This window comes from Haliotis rufescens, unplaced genomic scaffold, assembly GCF_023055435.1.
Source record: "Haliotis rufescens isolate VD_foot unplaced genomic scaffold, xgHalRufe1.0.p SCAF_43, whole genome shotgun sequence".
Taxonomy (NCBI): Eukaryota; Metazoa; Mollusca; class Gastropoda; order Lepetellida; family Haliotidae; genus Haliotis; species Haliotis rufescens.
Genome location: NW_025964146.1, coordinates 2399907 through 2417842, shown reverse-complemented (window position 1 = coordinate 2417842; position 17936 = coordinate 2399907). Strand labels below are relative to the sequence as shown.

Genomic DNA, 17936 nt, shown 5'->3' with positions numbered 1-17936 from the left:
AAATTATATGGTTATCTACTAAATCCATAGTAAAATCCAAATTGAACCAAGAACAATGCTTAATTTCAGCAATCAAGACTTGCCAAATCAATCTAAACTTGATCTGGGTTATTTTAAAAAAATCATTTAAATATATAGTTACCTACAAAATCCATTGTAAAATCCAAATTGAACCCAGAACAATGCTGAATTTCAGCAATCAAGACTTGCCAAATCAATCTAAACTTGACCTGTGTTATTTTTTAAAATTTATTTAAATATATAGTTACCTACAAAATCCATAGTAAAATCCAAATTGAACCCAGAACAATGCTTAATTTCAGCAATCAAGACTTGCCAAATTATTATAAACTTGACCTGGGTTATTTAAAAAAAATGTTTTTAAACATATAGTAACCTACAAAATCCATAGTAAAATCCAAATTGAACCAAGAACAATGCTTAATTTCAGCAATCAAGACTTGCCAAATCATTCTAAACTTGACCTGGGTTATTTTTTTTATTTAGTCTCCACAGTCTGGGAGACCGTGGTTTGGCAGTTCATGTTCAGTAATTTTGTTGAAAATAAATAAGCAAATAAGTGTTGTTTCACCTTTAACCTTTGGTATCTCTCACCACATAAAATTCCTTAAATTGCTCAGTGTGCATGGACACAGGAGTGTGCGTGCGTGCGTGCGTGCGTGCGTGTGTGCGTGCGTGTGTGCGCGCGCGCGCACCCAACCAATCTATCCCCTCAACAGACAATAAATATGCATTTCAACATGGATTCCCGGTAATCAACGCCGAGGTGTTTAAATCAGCTGCCGTTACTAGAAAGTTCCTAACGTCAAGGTTCCGGAATATATATGAACTGTTTTGAATATATTTATCCGGGTACTAATGCAAACCTAATTTCCTGATTATAACTATTATAAATCGTTCCTCGTAGATCAGGATAGTAATTGATAGTTTCGTATAAATATTTCCTCCCAGTGGTGTAAACATGTCCGATACAGGCTATCACTAAGTGTTGTGTTGCATCAAAAATGTGGGTAAAAGCCTAAATTACCATTTTAACATTTAGATTTTTAAATCAATAGTTTGTTCAGTAATAGGGCAAAGTTGAATAGTTTATTGGCAGTCGTGAAAAATACGAATAGTTTGTCATGAGGAAAATACTCAAACGTCAAAAATGGTATGTTAATAGATAAAATGAATAGATTTGTTTGATGGTGTTGGATATAGATTGTTGTGAGAAAACACCCAACGTAAAATCAAATTGATTATCCCTAAGCATGAACAAGGGGGGGTCGGGGAGCCTAGTGGTTAAAGAGTTCGCTTGTCACGCCGAACACCCGGGTTCGATTCCCGACATGGGTACAATGTGTGAAGCCATTTCTGGTGTCCCCCGCCGTGATGTTGCTGGAATATTGCTAAAAGCGGCGTAAAACTATACTCACTCACTCAGCATGTACATTTCACACGATACATGACGCATGGCAGATATTGCCTTGCTTGAGATTGTCACATTCAGTAAATGTCTGTAGATAATAGATGTACGTTGAGCCCAGACGTTTATATGTCGTTGTTTACCAATATTGTTTTGTGAAAATCCTCATCAGTATAGATTCTGGGGGTGAAAAAAACGTACAAAATATTTCAGATCTATTTTCCTTCTTCAAAAAGGTATCCGATTTTGTAAGCGTATTTGCAGTGTTTATAAAAAAACTTCATAGATCTTACAGTTTGACATATTGTGTGTAAATTTTGTGTGGGGAACTTGTACTTGTTCAGAAGGTGAAACGAAATAAAAAAATAAATAATTATGTTTTTTAAATGCAACGCCTAATAATGAGTGTGACCAAATAATAACGAAATATTGAAATAAAATGAAATCATTATTATTATATTTTAATCTATTAATTGACGTGTTGGTAAATATGCACCCCCGTGTCAATAACCAATTGTATCCACATGTACTAACTGTTGAGCATTTTTATATATCGCTATTATGTTTATTTGTTTGCTGCGCAATCGAGCACTTGTCTGTAGCAGACGAATTTCCTGATTATCTCCCTTTAATCTGGGATTGTGGGTAACCAATACGATAGGCCGCCATATTGTCTGAAACAGGGACTCAGTGCAGCACTAGCTGCTCATTCAACCTAAAATGTTCGGAAATTACGACGTATAGCAATCGAATTGCAGTGGATATTTGTGAATCTATATATTTCCTCTTTAATCCGGCTCTGTGCAATATCTAGAAGGATGGCATCCTTTAAAAAAGGACTGAGTAAAAAACTCAAGCCCGTCGCTCTGAACTGGAAACTGTTTCGAGCAAACGAACCGCTGCTCAGTGTGTTCATGTGGGGAATTAATCACACGGTAGGTCTTAATTGCCTGTAATTGTTTTGGCATTGTTGTACCTTGTTGTTATTGTCAGTCACCCCGAGGGTGGTAAAACGTCATGTGTGTTGATTGTTCTCCAACACCACGCCTACAGCGTTGCTGTCAGATTTGTTTACCAGTGTGTGATTCAGCTGTGTTTACTGAATGACAGATCACCCTATTCTAACCTCACTTTGTTGTACAGGGTGAACTTGCTTGTATAAATATTAAGAAAGAACTTGATGTGATAGAAGCCTTTAGGGAGCTTGCATACATATAATGTTATTGGCAGTGTTCGTTGGAAGCTCGAACTATTCATGTAATATATATTTTGGTCCAAATGCTAATACTATTATTGGTACTAGGTTACTCTCAAATATTTGTACCAGGCCTAATGTATTATTTAATAATTGTTTGTCTCATAAAACTTAACATTTCTTTTGCTGTATGTTGAATTAGGTTAAAGTTGATTCTACTTTGGTAAACATATCGTGTTACTTATGATGAATACCACTACCAGTACATATATTGCTTTTCTATGGCACTCGTTATGTCTACATGATCTGTTTAGCTTATAATTTAAAAAATAAAATAAAAAAAGGAGCTATTATATTTTTTTCCAGAAAAGTGTTCATAAGCATGATAAGGATGATGATAATTACCACAGAATCAACATGTTACTGGCTGAATACAACTCTCCCGAAGTCATATTATATTTTTGAAAGAATATATTTTTAATCATGTTACATTTTCTCCAATTTGACAGTGTATGTCATTGTTTGGGTGAAGGCTGGAAAATTGAAAAAACAATATGATTTTTGGGACTGGCAGGTTGCAATACAATGTAACATTTTGGGATTATGCAACTTTAGTCCTTTAAAATTTTAACTGGTGTCCATTGTCGTACCAACGAAGCATAATACCAGGCCGTGTATATCACTACCGAGGTACACTGATTATATAAGTCCATGTCAAGGACAGCCACAGCATTTGCAGTATCATTTTGACTGTCACTTATCTCTTGATATCATTGTCAAGTAATGTATCAGTGTGTCAACAATATGAACCAGTCTCATCATTTATCATGTTTGTGTCAGTTGTATACATAAGTGATTATCAATGAACATCAAATATACAGGGACTTATCTAGACTGGGTCAGAGGATGGTATTCGGCAGCAAATGTCTGTAAAAATTCCTAAATTGGAATTAAACATTTCCCAATTCATGCTGTTTTAGTTATCATGGTTATAAGTTAATGTGATGTCTTGGTGGAGGTGACTTGTATTGACATAACCAATGAAGGGGCAGAGGTTTAATGCTTTGTGCATTAAATATAATATTAAAATTCAATGTTTAATACCTCTGAAATTAGGAATTTACCCACCAACATACCAAGGGAATTCTAGTTAAGTCCCTGTATTAATATAAGATGCTGCTGTATGGAAAATATACATCGTGTTCAATAGCCATGCTGTGCTTGTAGTAGGGAGTCTGATTAAGAAAATTCATTTTGACAAGTCATTATGATGATCACGATAACATACATGATACACTATAACATGGTTCTTATTACTTGACTCAGTGTTTCAAATTAGGACAGTGCTCGAGGTTTTCTGCTAATAAGTGATGTATTTTACACAAGGACACTGTAGACGTAAACCTGACAAGTGCATATGTTTAATCCTTGCACAGTTTTACTTGTCTTGGTCATGTGACCATGAAAATTATAACATTTTACCTTACAAAATCACCTGGATGAGATCAAAAGATATTTTCAAGGAAATATTGCTCAGGGATAATTCTAGGCTGGGGCCTCGTGCTTTTAGCCCCTAAATTTGAAAAGAAAGCCCCACATTTTCATTTACAATGGGTCATTGCTGAAACGTAAGTGTAGTTGTTTGTAGGCCCGTTAGTTTGGAGAAGGGCTGGTGACATTTAGAAGCAGCAAGCCCTGCTGGCTATATACAAATTTGTTGTTAAATTTACCCCTGTTATCTGTACTTTCTACACTCAAAGACAGTAGTTATTACTGTTTACAAACTGAAAAAGTTGAAAGAATGGTTTTGGATGATAATAGAATAATCACCCTTGTATCTTTTGATATCAAATACATCAACATAGGTCTTCAGCAACCCATGCTAACGCAAAAAACGACTATGATTGTCTTTAAAGGCGACTAACGGGATCGGGTGGTCAGGCTCTCTGACTTGGTTGATGGATGTCATTGTATCCCAATTGCGTGGATCGATGTTCACGATGTCAATCACTGGATTGTCTGGTCCAGACTCGATTATTTACAGACCACCATCATATTGCTGAGTGCGGCATTAAGCAACAAGCAAACAAACATATTGATCATTGTTGATCACTGTTGATAAAAGTTTTAAGAGCTTCATGCATGAATGTTTTTGCCTGGTTATCTAAATGTTTCAGTCGTCTTAATTCTGAAGAGATTATGGACATTATGTATTATATCGATCATTTTGTCATGAGTCAAATGTGAATTATTTACAATCTACTTGACGCAAATTACACTTCACACTCCATGAAATCATGGGATTAGACTTAATTTTGAAATCCATGTCAAGGATGGAAAATAATGAAGAACATCTACCATGTCTACATGGTCTACCAGCCCAAATAGTGATAACATACAGCAATACCTCCCGAAATGTTTGAAATTCTACTAGTTCTAGGTATGTTACTTTAACATTAACAAAACAGGTCAGGGCCAGTGCTAATTTCTATCCTTGCATGTATGCTCATTAACTTGTCCATGTGGTATGTTTAAATCAAAACATGTCTTATTGTGTTTTGTTGTTTAACCATGTTAACTTTAAGTACCGTATTCGAGGTAATAAGCGCCCAGGTCGCTCTCAAAAATAGAAATAAGGGGCTCTTATTAGAATATAATTTTGGTGAAAGAGTTGAAAGATCGTAAATTTCGTGGTTTATGCTTACAGTTTGAAATGATACAAAAGAAAAGTATGTGCGTTATACACGACAGATATACTTTTCCAGAATTTAATTGCCCGAAATTAAGGGTGAATATAACACACGAGTGCGTATCATATACGAATAAATAAGTCTTGTGTACATTGATCAATCGGAAGGGTGCTAATTGGGATTGTTCACTAGCCAATATATCAGCAAATATCGCCGTGGGCGCTTATTAGAGCGGGGTGCTTATTACGTCGAATACGGTATATGCAAATTGAACTAATTATTAAAATCATACAATCATTTGAAACAAGTGCTATCATGGCTATAGCAGCTTCCCTACAACATGTCAAAGTAGGATGAGTGCTAGGGACTGAAGGAGTGCATCACTAGTGCTTGTAGTATGCATGCCTTTGTTTACCAATAGCAGTGTCATGACATCCTGGAAAAGTCATGGAATTTTAGTTTGAGTTTCATAGGCCTGGAGTAGTTTTAGAAAATAGAAAAATGTTAACGTTTCTGGTGATGTATCAGTGGGGGAATGGCTGGCCCAGTCGTCTAAGGCGCTGCGATTCGCTGTGCAGAGTTGTGTTCCTTGGGCATGCCAGAAACCTATGATTGTGGATTCGAATCCCGGTTTGCCCCGATGATGTTTCTAGGTTTGTCGGCCCCATACCTGAGCTCATGGGTTTCACTGAAGTGGTAAACGTCTGAGACCTGCATCACTTCAGGCATTACTCCCACATTAAGCTGACTCGCCGCGATGTAACTGGAATACTGTTAGAAGGGGCGTTAAACCCAACTCACTCACTCACTCACTCACTGATGTATCTGTGACAGGAAAATAAATATGACAACTATTGTCCCTTTTCAATGTTGTTCTGTTATTCTGAGTTCATAGTATTACATGATGGGAAAATGGCATAATACCCTGGAAATTTGTCTATGAACAAAAGTGTATGAACCCTGTTGTAGATACAACTGGAGGGGGGCCAAAGGCCGCAGTGAACTATAGCTTTTACAAGAAACAGACTATTTGTCTTATGTGAGTTCATCTTGGTAGAACAGATAAACTTCATAAAGGGTTTAATGATGGAATCCCAAATTATTCCCTGTAGTCATACATGCAACCCAAGAGCATAATAAATAAGCTTCAGTCTGTGTCAAAAATCTTCGAGTATGCTCTGATAGTAGCCTGAACCTGTCTCTCGACATCATTTTCAGTTGATGTTAGTGTTGATAGAATAATATGCACTATTACAAGCCGAACATACCAGTAAGGGTGTCACGATATCAAAGTCAAAATATCGATATATTGCTATTGGTAAGAACTTAAAGTCAATAAATCGATTGATAAATCAGTTTCCAATCGAATGGTATCGATTTCAGTTAGGAATAGCAATAGGTTCGATTGTATTTACCATATCATGCATTTGAGTCACTAAAACACGCTCGCGAACACAGCCGAGTGAGGATTAGAGTTAACTGCCCTTGATGCTTAGCAACCGGTCTTTCTTAAAGTAAAATGGCGGAGGGTGACAGTCAAGTGATGTTTTGACAAACTTAAGTCGAAATCGAGTGTTTGGAAGTCTTATGGTTAGCACATTCAAAGGAAACTTCAGTTGCAAGGTTTAATTCAATTCTAAAATCTGTCTAAAATGATACACTGAAAACTATCAATATTTGTTGGAATGGTTGCTTGCAATAGTGATTTCCAGTCCAATAGTCACCCCTACATCATGTACATACCAGGCCGAGTCTCAGGCTTCAGACTAGTGGCTAATGTTATGACAGCCATTATTAAAGTGCATGTGATCATATGTCATCCTGACCTCATTACGTTACAAGGAACATGAACAACATGAACAATGAGTCCTAATCATAGAACAAGAAAAACTTGCTAATGTCAACTTAGTCTATAGATAATAGGATAATGTGTACGTAATCATGGTAAAATATGGATTCATTTGTAAATGATGAACACCTGCAAGGGCGGACAAGTTAGGTCTCTTATTTAGCTAGCACTGATTACTCTCTATTTAGGGGTTACTATTAGCATGACAATACCAGACAAGTACACTGATTGCTAAATATTCACATGTTACTATTAACTAACAAAACTCAGCATGCTCAGAGGCCTAGTGACATAGGTCTTGCATTACTAAATAGTGTTTCAAAATATTAATATGTAGGTCAGAATTTCTTGTATACGATGACTAGGGCTGTTACGATTCACTCGCGTATACAAAAAGTATTCATTCATGAACTGAATCCGTTATTCATGACCAATAGAATCGAATGTTTATGAATATGCAGTCATGTTTATTTACATACCCTGCATCTAAAAATATCCATAAGAACATATTATACACATGTTATGCATAGATTTCTTCAAAGAAAACACTCTTATAATATTTAATTTGACAGTAATCATGGTAATGTGGTCACTGGTCATTGTCGCATTTGAGCAGATACTAGTACCTGGATAACTGAAGTATGTAAATGTATAATATGTTAATAATTAACAAACCATATCAAATAATTTGTGTTGCTTTTGTCTCATTTGTCTCATGTTGAATATAACAAATAATACACTAACTGCTGACTTGTTATTGTATTCGTGAATTAATATTCGCATTTGTTACCCTATTTTCGTGATACAAATCGTATTCGCCTTATAGTGTATTCATTGCAGCCCTAATGATCACTAAAGGTGTAATGATGTGCAATGTATGTAATGAAACTATTATCATCATGATGATAATCTGGATGAGTGCTGAAAAAAATTAGTTCTTTCGTTCAATTCTCATTGTCACCACAAAATTTGGATGAAACTTTTTTCATATCCATAGCAGGATATATTTGATATCCATTATGATGAAGATGCGATATACAGCTTTGGGATACTAACTTGTTCTGGCAATATTACACAGCCTAGGGGTACAGATCAACACTGATACCAGTGATAGAGGTACTGGCTTTAGACTCACATGAGGAATGTAGGAAAGTGGCATTGGGTATTGACCGAAGAAGGCCTTTCTTGATGGTTGCCGGCCCCATCAGGGGAATGGTCTTTTGGGTGATTGGAACTGAAGGGGAACCAGGTTCAAGATCTCAGGTCACAGGATCACAAAGATTAAGCCTTGAGTTTATCTTAAATAGGGACTGGAATAAGTGGCCTTACTGATTTCCAACATTAATTCAAAGTGTTATATTTGATGCCTTGGGTGTATTGATACAGATGGGATGTTATCAGTATTGATCTGCAGTCTGTGACATTTTCCACTGGTCTGAAACCCCTGTCTAGTAAATTCTTAGGTCAATTAACATTAAGATGAAGAACAGCTTCTACTTGTGCTTATTCTATGACTAACATCCACTCTAAATAATGCCAAAATACAAGTTCAGTCTAATAGATTTTTTGCACAGACTTGATCTGTATTGATCTTGATTGAGTTGACATTGAGCAATTAAAGTCCATTGGAACTTCCTGTGATTTGAGTTTTAGCATGTTTAGGTATGTTAGCATTGAGTTGAGGTTTATACCATTTGCTTTAGTTTTCCTCTTTCGAAAGTGTTTACTTATTGACCAATCAGAATTGTCCAATCGCCTAACAGATGTCTAAATCATCTAGAACAAATAGGGCCTTCAGTACATGGTATGAAACAATATATATCCACTACACCTGTAATATTAGTTCAACAGGGAGGTGGGGTAGCCCAGTGGTTAAAGCGCTCATTCGTCACGCCGAAGACCTGGGTCCAATTCCCTGCATGGGTACAATGTGTGAAGCCCATGTCTGGTGTCCCCTGTCGTGATATAGCCGGAATATTGCTGAAAGCAGCGTAAAACTGTGCTCACTCACTAACTGCTTGTTCAACAGACACTTTATCATATCCGCAACAACATGTACAAGTTTCCTTACACACTTTGTTATTCACTAAGACACCAATACACATTCAATATACACTTTGTTATCCACTAAAACACCAATACACATTCAATATACACTTTGTTATCCACTAAAACACCAATACACATTCACTATACACTTTGTTATCCACTAAAACACCAATACACATTCACTATACACTTTGTTATCCACTAAAACACCAATACAGATTCAATATACACTTTGTTATCCACTAAGACACCAATACACATTCAATATACACTTTGTTATCCACTAAAACACCAATACACATTCAATACACACTTTGTTATCCACTAAAACACCAATACACATTCAATATACACTTTATTATATCTGCAACAACATGTACACGTTTCCTTACACACTTTGTTATCCACTAAAACACCAATACACATTCAATACACACTTTGTTATCCACTAAAACACCAATACACATTCAATACACACTTTGTTATCCACTAAAACACCAATACACATTCAATATACACTTTGTTATCCACTAAAACACCAATACACATTCACTATACACTTTGTTATCCACTAAAACACCAATACACATTCACTATACACTTTGTTATCCACTAAAACACCAATACACATTCAATATACACTTTGTTATCCACTAAGACACCAATACACATTCAATATACACTTTGTTATCCACTAAAACACCAATACACATTCAATACACACTTTGTTATCCACTAAAACACCAATACACATTCAATATACACTTTATTATATCTGCAACAACATGTACACGTTTCCTTACACACTTTGTTATCCACTAAAACACCAATACACATTCAATACACACTTTGTTATCCACTAAAACACCAATACACATTCAATACACACTTTGTTATCCACTAAAACACCAATACACTTGTTGACATCAGCTGATATGTGATGTGTTGTTGACATCAGCTGATGTGTGATGTGTTGTTGACATCAGCTGAGGGGTTGTTGACATCAGCTGATATGTGATGTGTTGTTAACATCAGCTGATGGGTTGTTGACATCAGCTAATATGTGATGTGTTGTTGACATCAGCTGATATGTGATGTGTTGTTGACATCAGTTGATGTGTGATGTGTTGTTGACATCAGTTGACGTGTGATGTGTTGTTCACATCAGCTGATGTGTGGTGTGTTGTTGACATCAGTTGATGTGTGAGGTGTTGTTGACATCATTTGATGTGTGATGTGTTGTTGACATCAGCTGAGGTGTGATGTGTTGTTGACATCAGCTGATGTGGGATGTGTTGTTGACATCAATAGATGTGTGATGTGTTGTTGACATCAGTTGATGTGTGATGTGTTGTTGACATCACCTGAATGTGTGATGTGTTGTTGACATCAGCTGAGGTGTGATGTTTTGTTGACATCAGCTGATATGTGATCTGTTGACCTCAGTTAATGTGTGATCTGTTGACATCAGCTGAGGTGTGATGTTTTGTTGACATCAGCTGATATGTGATCTGTTGACCTCAGTTAATGTGTGATCTGTTGACATCAGCTGATATGTGATCTGTTGACATCAGTTAATGTGTGATCTGTTGACATCAGCTGAGGTGTGATGTTTTGTTGACATCAGCTGATATGTGATCTGTTGACCTCAGTTAATGTGTGATCTGTTGACATCAGCTGATATGTGATCTGTTGACATCAGTTAATGTGTGATCTGTTGACATCAGCTGATATGTGATCTGTTGACATCAGTTAATGTGTGATCTGTTGACCTCAGTTAATGTGTGATCTGTTGACCTCAGTTGATGTGTGATGTGTTGTTGACATCAACTGATGTGTGATGTGTTGTTGACATCAGCTGATATGTGATCTGTTGACATCAGTTAATGTGTGATCTGTTGACATCAGTTAATGTGTGATCTGTTGACATCAGCTGATGTGTGATGTGTTGACATCAGTTAATGTGTGATCTGTTGACATCAGCTGATATGTGATCTGTTGACATCAGTTAATGTGTGATCTGTTGACATCAGCTAATGTGTGATCTGTTGACATCAGCTGATGTGTGATGTGTTGACATCAGTTAATGTGTGATCTGTTGACATCAGCTGATATGTGATCTGTTGACATCAGTTAATATGTGATCTGTTGACATCAGCTGATGTGTGATGTGTTACTGACATCAGCTAATGTGTGATGTGTTGTTTCAGGTAAATGAGTTGAACCATGTGAACCTGCGTGTGATGCTTATGCCTGATGACTTCAAGGCCTTCAGCAAGATCAGAGTGGACAACCACATGTTTAACAAGTGAGTATCTGGCCGCACACCCTTTATGGTTTGTAGATTAGGCACGTCTTTTAATGAGATTTTCATCTCTGTCTGATTTCTTAGAATCCAGCTTTTGATCAAATGCATATACTACTCAAAAAATGTAAAATCACACCTGTTTCCTTCCTATTAGAGACCGTCTCCGTGGTCTAGTGGTAGAGCGTCCGCCCGGAGAGCGGAAGGTCCGCGGTTCGATCCCTGACCGCATCATACCAAAAGACGTTAAAAGATGGTACTTGTTGTTACCCTGTCTGGCGCTCGGCATTAAGGGGCTAAAACAAGGACTGGTAGGCTCAGAGTCAGTATACTGTGTCTGAGTGGGGTATTCATGGTAAACTGCGGCATGGTATCTCAGTGAGCTAGCACTATAAATCGGCATCAGTCCGGACTAGTACAAGCACAACCATGAACACTTTGTTTTCCTTTTTAACAGTCATACCTATTTTAAAAAAATTAATTAATTTTTTGGTTTGTTTGGTTATCAAATCATGTTTTTTCTTGTCAACCACACCATTCTCTATTAAAAATAGCCATGTCCCTTCACTTTCACTTTGACATTGGAGAATCAGTAATGAGTCGCTTTCACAACAAATAATAAATGTTATTACATCCCTTTAAAGGGTTTGTAGGCCTGCTGCGCAAACACACTTTTTGTTTATTTCTTCAACAGAAAGTTGCCAAGTGTGCTGTTTATTTATTGTATAAGTGATATATGTATTGTTATTATTACTATGAATGTACGAGAAATGAAAATGAAATGAGGTTTGAAATTATCTTGCATATTTTATTGAAAACGATTATAGATGAATTGATACGATTGAAATAAATGCACTCGCACGACGAGTGTTTCTTCACTTCTTTCTCACCCTGCACATGCTATCACTCGTCAATACAGCTGGATGAGTCGACTTTTCGAGCCCTGCTACTACTCGTGTTACTGACAAACTTGTTGGACCCGTGAAGATTCCGGGGTAGAATAGGTCTTCAGCAACCCATGCTTGCTGTAAAAGGTGACTATGCTTGTCGTAAAAGGAGACTAACGGCATCGGCAGGTCAGGCTCGCTGACTTGGTTGATACATGTCATCAATCCCAATTATGTGGATCGATGCTCATGATATCAATCACTGGATTGTCTGGTCCAGACTCGATTATTTACAGACCGCCGTCATATAGCTGGAATATTGCTGAGTGCGGCATTAAACAACAAACCAACCAACCGCCCGACAAACTTGTTGAAGATGAATTCTACACATGGTGACTACTTGCAAAGTCCATTCTTGGGGTCCTGTGCTAGGATTATCACAGCAATATTGCACTCACTGACTTGTGGCAAGGGTGGGTTCAAATCCCGGATTCATCCTGATTTGGGTCCAAGGTGTGTCAGCAACATACTCTTGTGTTTCACCAGTCTGTTCATCTTCTCAAAGCCACATGAAACGTTTCTCACTCTCTGACTCTCAAAGGTACCTTCAACCTGTCGGCTCACTCCCTCTGAGGGAACACGGTGAAGCTAGGGAGTGTTTCACACAGACACTGTCACAGTGTGGTGTCATGTTTGGAATTGTCCAAGCCACATTTTAAATACAACTGTTCATCAACAAATATAGCAACAAGCCCAAAGCCAGAGTCTAGTAAAAAGTATAGTAGTCTCGGCAAATAATACTCGAATAATAACAAAATCTACAGATAATACTTGAGCCACATTCAGGCTTGCAGACAGAAACCTTTCGGGCACAGACTGTTTATATATACTTCTAAAAAGAAATTACAGAATGACACATTTTCACATAATGTTGTTAATCTGTCATGCCAGACAGATCAAGTATTGTAATATGAAAGAATTGGGTGTTCTTGAACTTCTTTTGAGTGGCAGTGTTTGCGTTTACGCCGTCCCATACACACATAAAAACAGACACTTAAAGGTTTTAAACAGACAATTTATTTGGGCTCAGAATGGCCTAAAGTACACCATTTTATGTCTACATTTGTAAAAAATTCCTGGGGCATGGGGTAGGTGTGTGTGCAATCCCTACAAACTTCCATTGGACGACACTTTACGCCTTCAGTGGTGCAGCTACCACGTCCAATGGGAACCCCATTCATTTAGGGCCCAATCTATACACTGAGTCGTATATATGTAATCTTACATGTAGGGTTTGATCTGAAATGCAATATGTGTCCCTTGTCTGGCGCAAGTTCAAGCTGTTGGTTTGTTGTAACAACGTGGGTAACCATGGTAAATATTTTAGTAAACAAATTCTGCTGTCATTGAAGATTTCTGTTCGGCCAGGAAGAACTAACAGATGGCTGTAGTGAAACACAAGGGTTTGGGGGGTTGTTACCGAATTAACCCCAACTGTTGAATCAGAGGTTCATGTGAGCATGTCACGGAGCGTTTACAAGTCAATAAATGTTATACATATTCGACGCCTAAACACATGCTAAATGAATGGTAATGATATTTTTTGTTACACTTGGGTTCTCAATTCCATCAATTATGTCTATTGCAGTGCCAAGCACAGTAATAATAGTAATGGCACAATTAAGATACGTTCCTGTGCCTTATTGGCATACCAAGATATAATTTATTTTAACATCTACATTGTGATGATAATTATTATATGGGCCAATGGAAAATGTACTTTCAACCAAGTAAGCTGGACAAAATACACAGCATGATTGATTCATGAAATGAACCCTGCAATTCAAAGTTTAAGCAAGTATTATCTATATCAATGAAGTGAAAGGGAATTAATTTTCTACATTACAACTGCTTATTATCTGGCTCTGGCTCATTATCACATTCACAAAGTTGGAAGATGGATCAAAAGTGTTTCATTTTATTTCTCTCACTTATCAATGATAAGTCCCAAAAGGTGCACCTAAGCATCTTTGAATATACATTTCTCTCTGTGTGCCCCATTCCATATGACCCTTCTGGTCGTTCTTAAAACATCTCAGCCTGGAACACAATCATTATGACCGCGTTAGAAACTAACAGTTTTGGTCCACTAGTCCCTATAATGATAACATGTAGCAAAACCCATAAAAATGGCAAGTTTCTACTGGTCCTCATGATACCTTAACTATTGGGCAGTTTGGCAAGGACTACAGGACTAGTGCCAATTTCTAACGCTGTTATCAACACCGTCATAGTTGGGCATTGCAGCGTGGGAGAGTGTTCACATGTTAATTTGAACCATGAAAATCGAAGTGAATTGGTCTTCATGAACCTATGCTTGTCGTAAAAGATGACTAGTAGGATCAGGACTTGTAGGGCCGGGACGATACTCCAATTGGGCGATCCGATACATATCACGATACCTTGCTCACAATCTGATACGTATCACGATACTTGCATGTGCTCTTATCGGTGGTAAGCCATCTTTTTCATAGACAGGATGGCCCAATACCTGGCCTACTAACGATTTACAGTTGGGAGTGTGGCACAATGGATGAAAATATTTACGTTTTCACTACTCATTTTCACTAGTAATTAGTGTTTGGTGAAAAGTTCATGAAAGAATACATTTAAGGTAAGAATGGATGCATGTCATCGTATATCAGTTGTGAAGCGATGCTCATGATATCAATCACTGGATTGTCTGGACCAGACACGATTATTTACACACCGCCATCATATAGCTGGAATATTGCCGAGTGCAGCATTAAACAACAAACAAGTGAACAATGTTTGAGTGTTGGTTATTAATGTTAAATGAAGATAGTTTCCTGCCCAGCGAAAAGTAATTTAGTTGATAACATTAATATTTGTTTCTGGAAAACGTCTTGGTGAATAATTTTTGTTTTGTAATTTGCAGCGTGCAACTGATACATACCATTCATACTGAGGGCTTGTAAGATACATGTGAGGTTATCCTGGTAATAAGTACAACATTGTACAAAGTCATCCAGGTGAAATACTAAGGTTATCAGGGTTAGAAGCTAACAGTTTTTGTCCACTAGTCCTTACAATGATAACATATAGCAAAACCTTTAAAATGGGCCAATTTCTACTACTAGTACTAGTCCTTAAGATAACTTTACTATTGGGCAGTTTGGTAGGGACTATAGGACTAGTGCCAATTTCTCACGCTGAGGTTATTATTATATTCGTGATCTGGATGAGTTTTCTTGGCAGTTAGTTATGGATTGATAAAAATATTATTTTTAATTTTTTCTATGATAGGTTAGTCAGGTTATAAAACTTTCATACATGATTAAATAAATGTTGAAGTTAGAGTCTTCCCAGTTAAGGAATTTATCTAGACCTGCTCAGGGGCCAATATTCGGCCCCAAATCTGCAGCAAATGTCTGTTACAAATCCCAAATCGAATTAAAAGTTTACTAATTCATATTAGAAAATGTTATGTTACTGTTATGGCTTTTATAGAGAGACTTCCATTTCACTGATAACAGGAATAGGAAATATTAAGAGATAGCGTCTATAATCATGATAATAAACACTATTTCATTGAATGCAATGCATTGAATTTAAACTTTACAAAAAAAAGAACTGAATTAAATTCCAGTTTTGAACACAGTTACATTTTCCCCCCTATTTTCCTGTCAATGGCCCTTGTTTTTGTGGAATCCTAAATAAATCTCTGCAGTAATCAGACCAGAGATTGATCCATGTTTGACTAATCATGTATATTTTCCTCATTGAATAATCATATCATGTATCAGAAGTGACTAGACTGCTTTCCATTTCCATTTCCTCCACTACCATAAGTAGAACCAACATTTGTAAGACCTGGATACATTAATGAATTAATTTATTTATTAAGCCACATCCTACCTGTCCTAGTAAGCTTGTGCATTAAGCCACATCCTACCTGTCCAGGTCAGATCAGGCATTAAGCCACATCCTACCTCTCCTAGACAGCTCAGGCATTAAGCCACATCCTACCTCTCCTAGTCAGCTCAGGCATAAAGCCACATCCTAGCTGTCCTAGTCAACTCCGGCATTAAGCCACATCCTACCTGTCCTAGTCAACTTGGGCATTAAGCCACATCCTTCCTCTCCTAGTCAACTCCGGCATTAAGCCACATCCTACCTGTCCTAGTCAACTTGGGCATTAAGCCACATCCTTCCTCTCCTAGACAGCTCAGGCATTAAGCCACATCCTACCTGTCCTAGTCAGCTCGGGCATTAAGCCACATCCTACCTCTCCAAGACAGCTCAGGCATTAAGCCACATCCTACCTGTCCTAGTCAGCTCGGGCATTAAGCCACATCCTACCTGTCCTAGTCAGCTCAGGCATTAAGCCACATCCTACCTGTCCTAGTCAGCTCGGGCATTAAGCCACTTCCTACCTGTCCTAGTCAGCTCTGGCATTAAGCCACATCCTACCCCTCCTGGTCAGCTCAGGCATTAAGCCACATCCTACCTGTCCTAGTCAACTCTGTCATTAAGCCACATCCTACCTGTCCTAGTCAACTTGGGCATTAAGCCACATCCTTCCTCTCCTAGACAGCTCAGGCATTAAGCCACATCCTACCTGTCCTAGTCAGCTCCAGCATGAAGCCACATCCTACCTCTCCTAGTCAGCTCAGGCATAAAGCCACATCCTAGCTGTCCTAGTCAACTCCGGCATTAAGCCACATCCTACCTGTCCTAGTCAACTTGGGCATTAAGCCACATCCTTCCTCTCCTAGTCAACTCCGGCATTAAGCCACATCCTACCTGTCCTAGTCAACTTGGGCATTAAGCCACATCCTTCCTCTCCTAGACAGCTCCGGCATTAAGCCACATCCTACCTGTCCTAGTCAGCTCCAGCATGAAGCCACATCCTACCTCTCCAAGACAGCTCAGGCATTAAGCCACATCCTACCTGTCCTAGTCAGCTCGGGCATTAAGCCACATCCTACCTGTCCTAGTCAGCTCAGGCATTAAGCCACATCCTACCTGTCCTAGTCAGCTCGGGCATTAAGCCACTTCCTACCTGTCCTAGTCAGCTCAGGCATTAAGCCACATCCTACCTGTCCTAGTCAACTCTGTCATTAAGCCACATCCTACCTGTCCTAGTCAACTTGGGCATTAAGCCACATCCTTCCTCTCCTAGACAGCTCAGGCATTAAGCCACATCCTACCTGTCCTAGTCAGCTCCAGCATGAAGCCACATCCTACCTCTCCTAGACAGCTCAGGCATTAAGCCACATCCTACCTGTCCTAGTCAGCTCGGGCATTAAGCCACATCCTACCTGTCCTAGTCAGCTCAGGCATTAAGCCACATCCTACCTGTCCTAGTCAGCTCGGGCATTAAGCCACTTCCTACCTGTCCTAGTCAGCTCCGGCATTAAGCCACATCCTACCTCTCCTGGTCAGCTCGGGCATTAAGCCACATCCTACCTGTCCTAGTCAACTCTGGCATTAAGCCACTTCCTACCT

General features: G+C 38.3%; 1 protein-coding gene across 1 annotated transcript in view; it reads left to right on the top strand.

Moving 5' to 3' along the window:
- Window positions 1-2076: 2076 nt before the first annotated feature.
- The window catches only part of LOC124151169 (phosphatidylinositol 5-phosphate 4-kinase type-2 beta-like), a 56509-nt gene continuing 40649 nt past the window's right edge, over window positions 2077-17936 (top strand). The window contains exons 1-2 of the mRNA XM_046523531.2: window positions 2077-2364; window positions 11423-11520. Of these exons, the coding sequence (XP_046379487.1) occupies window positions 2248-2364; window positions 11423-11520 (215 nt within the window). The 5' untranslated portion in view covers window positions 2077-2247. The remainder of the gene's footprint in view (window positions 2365-11422; window positions 11521-17936) is intronic.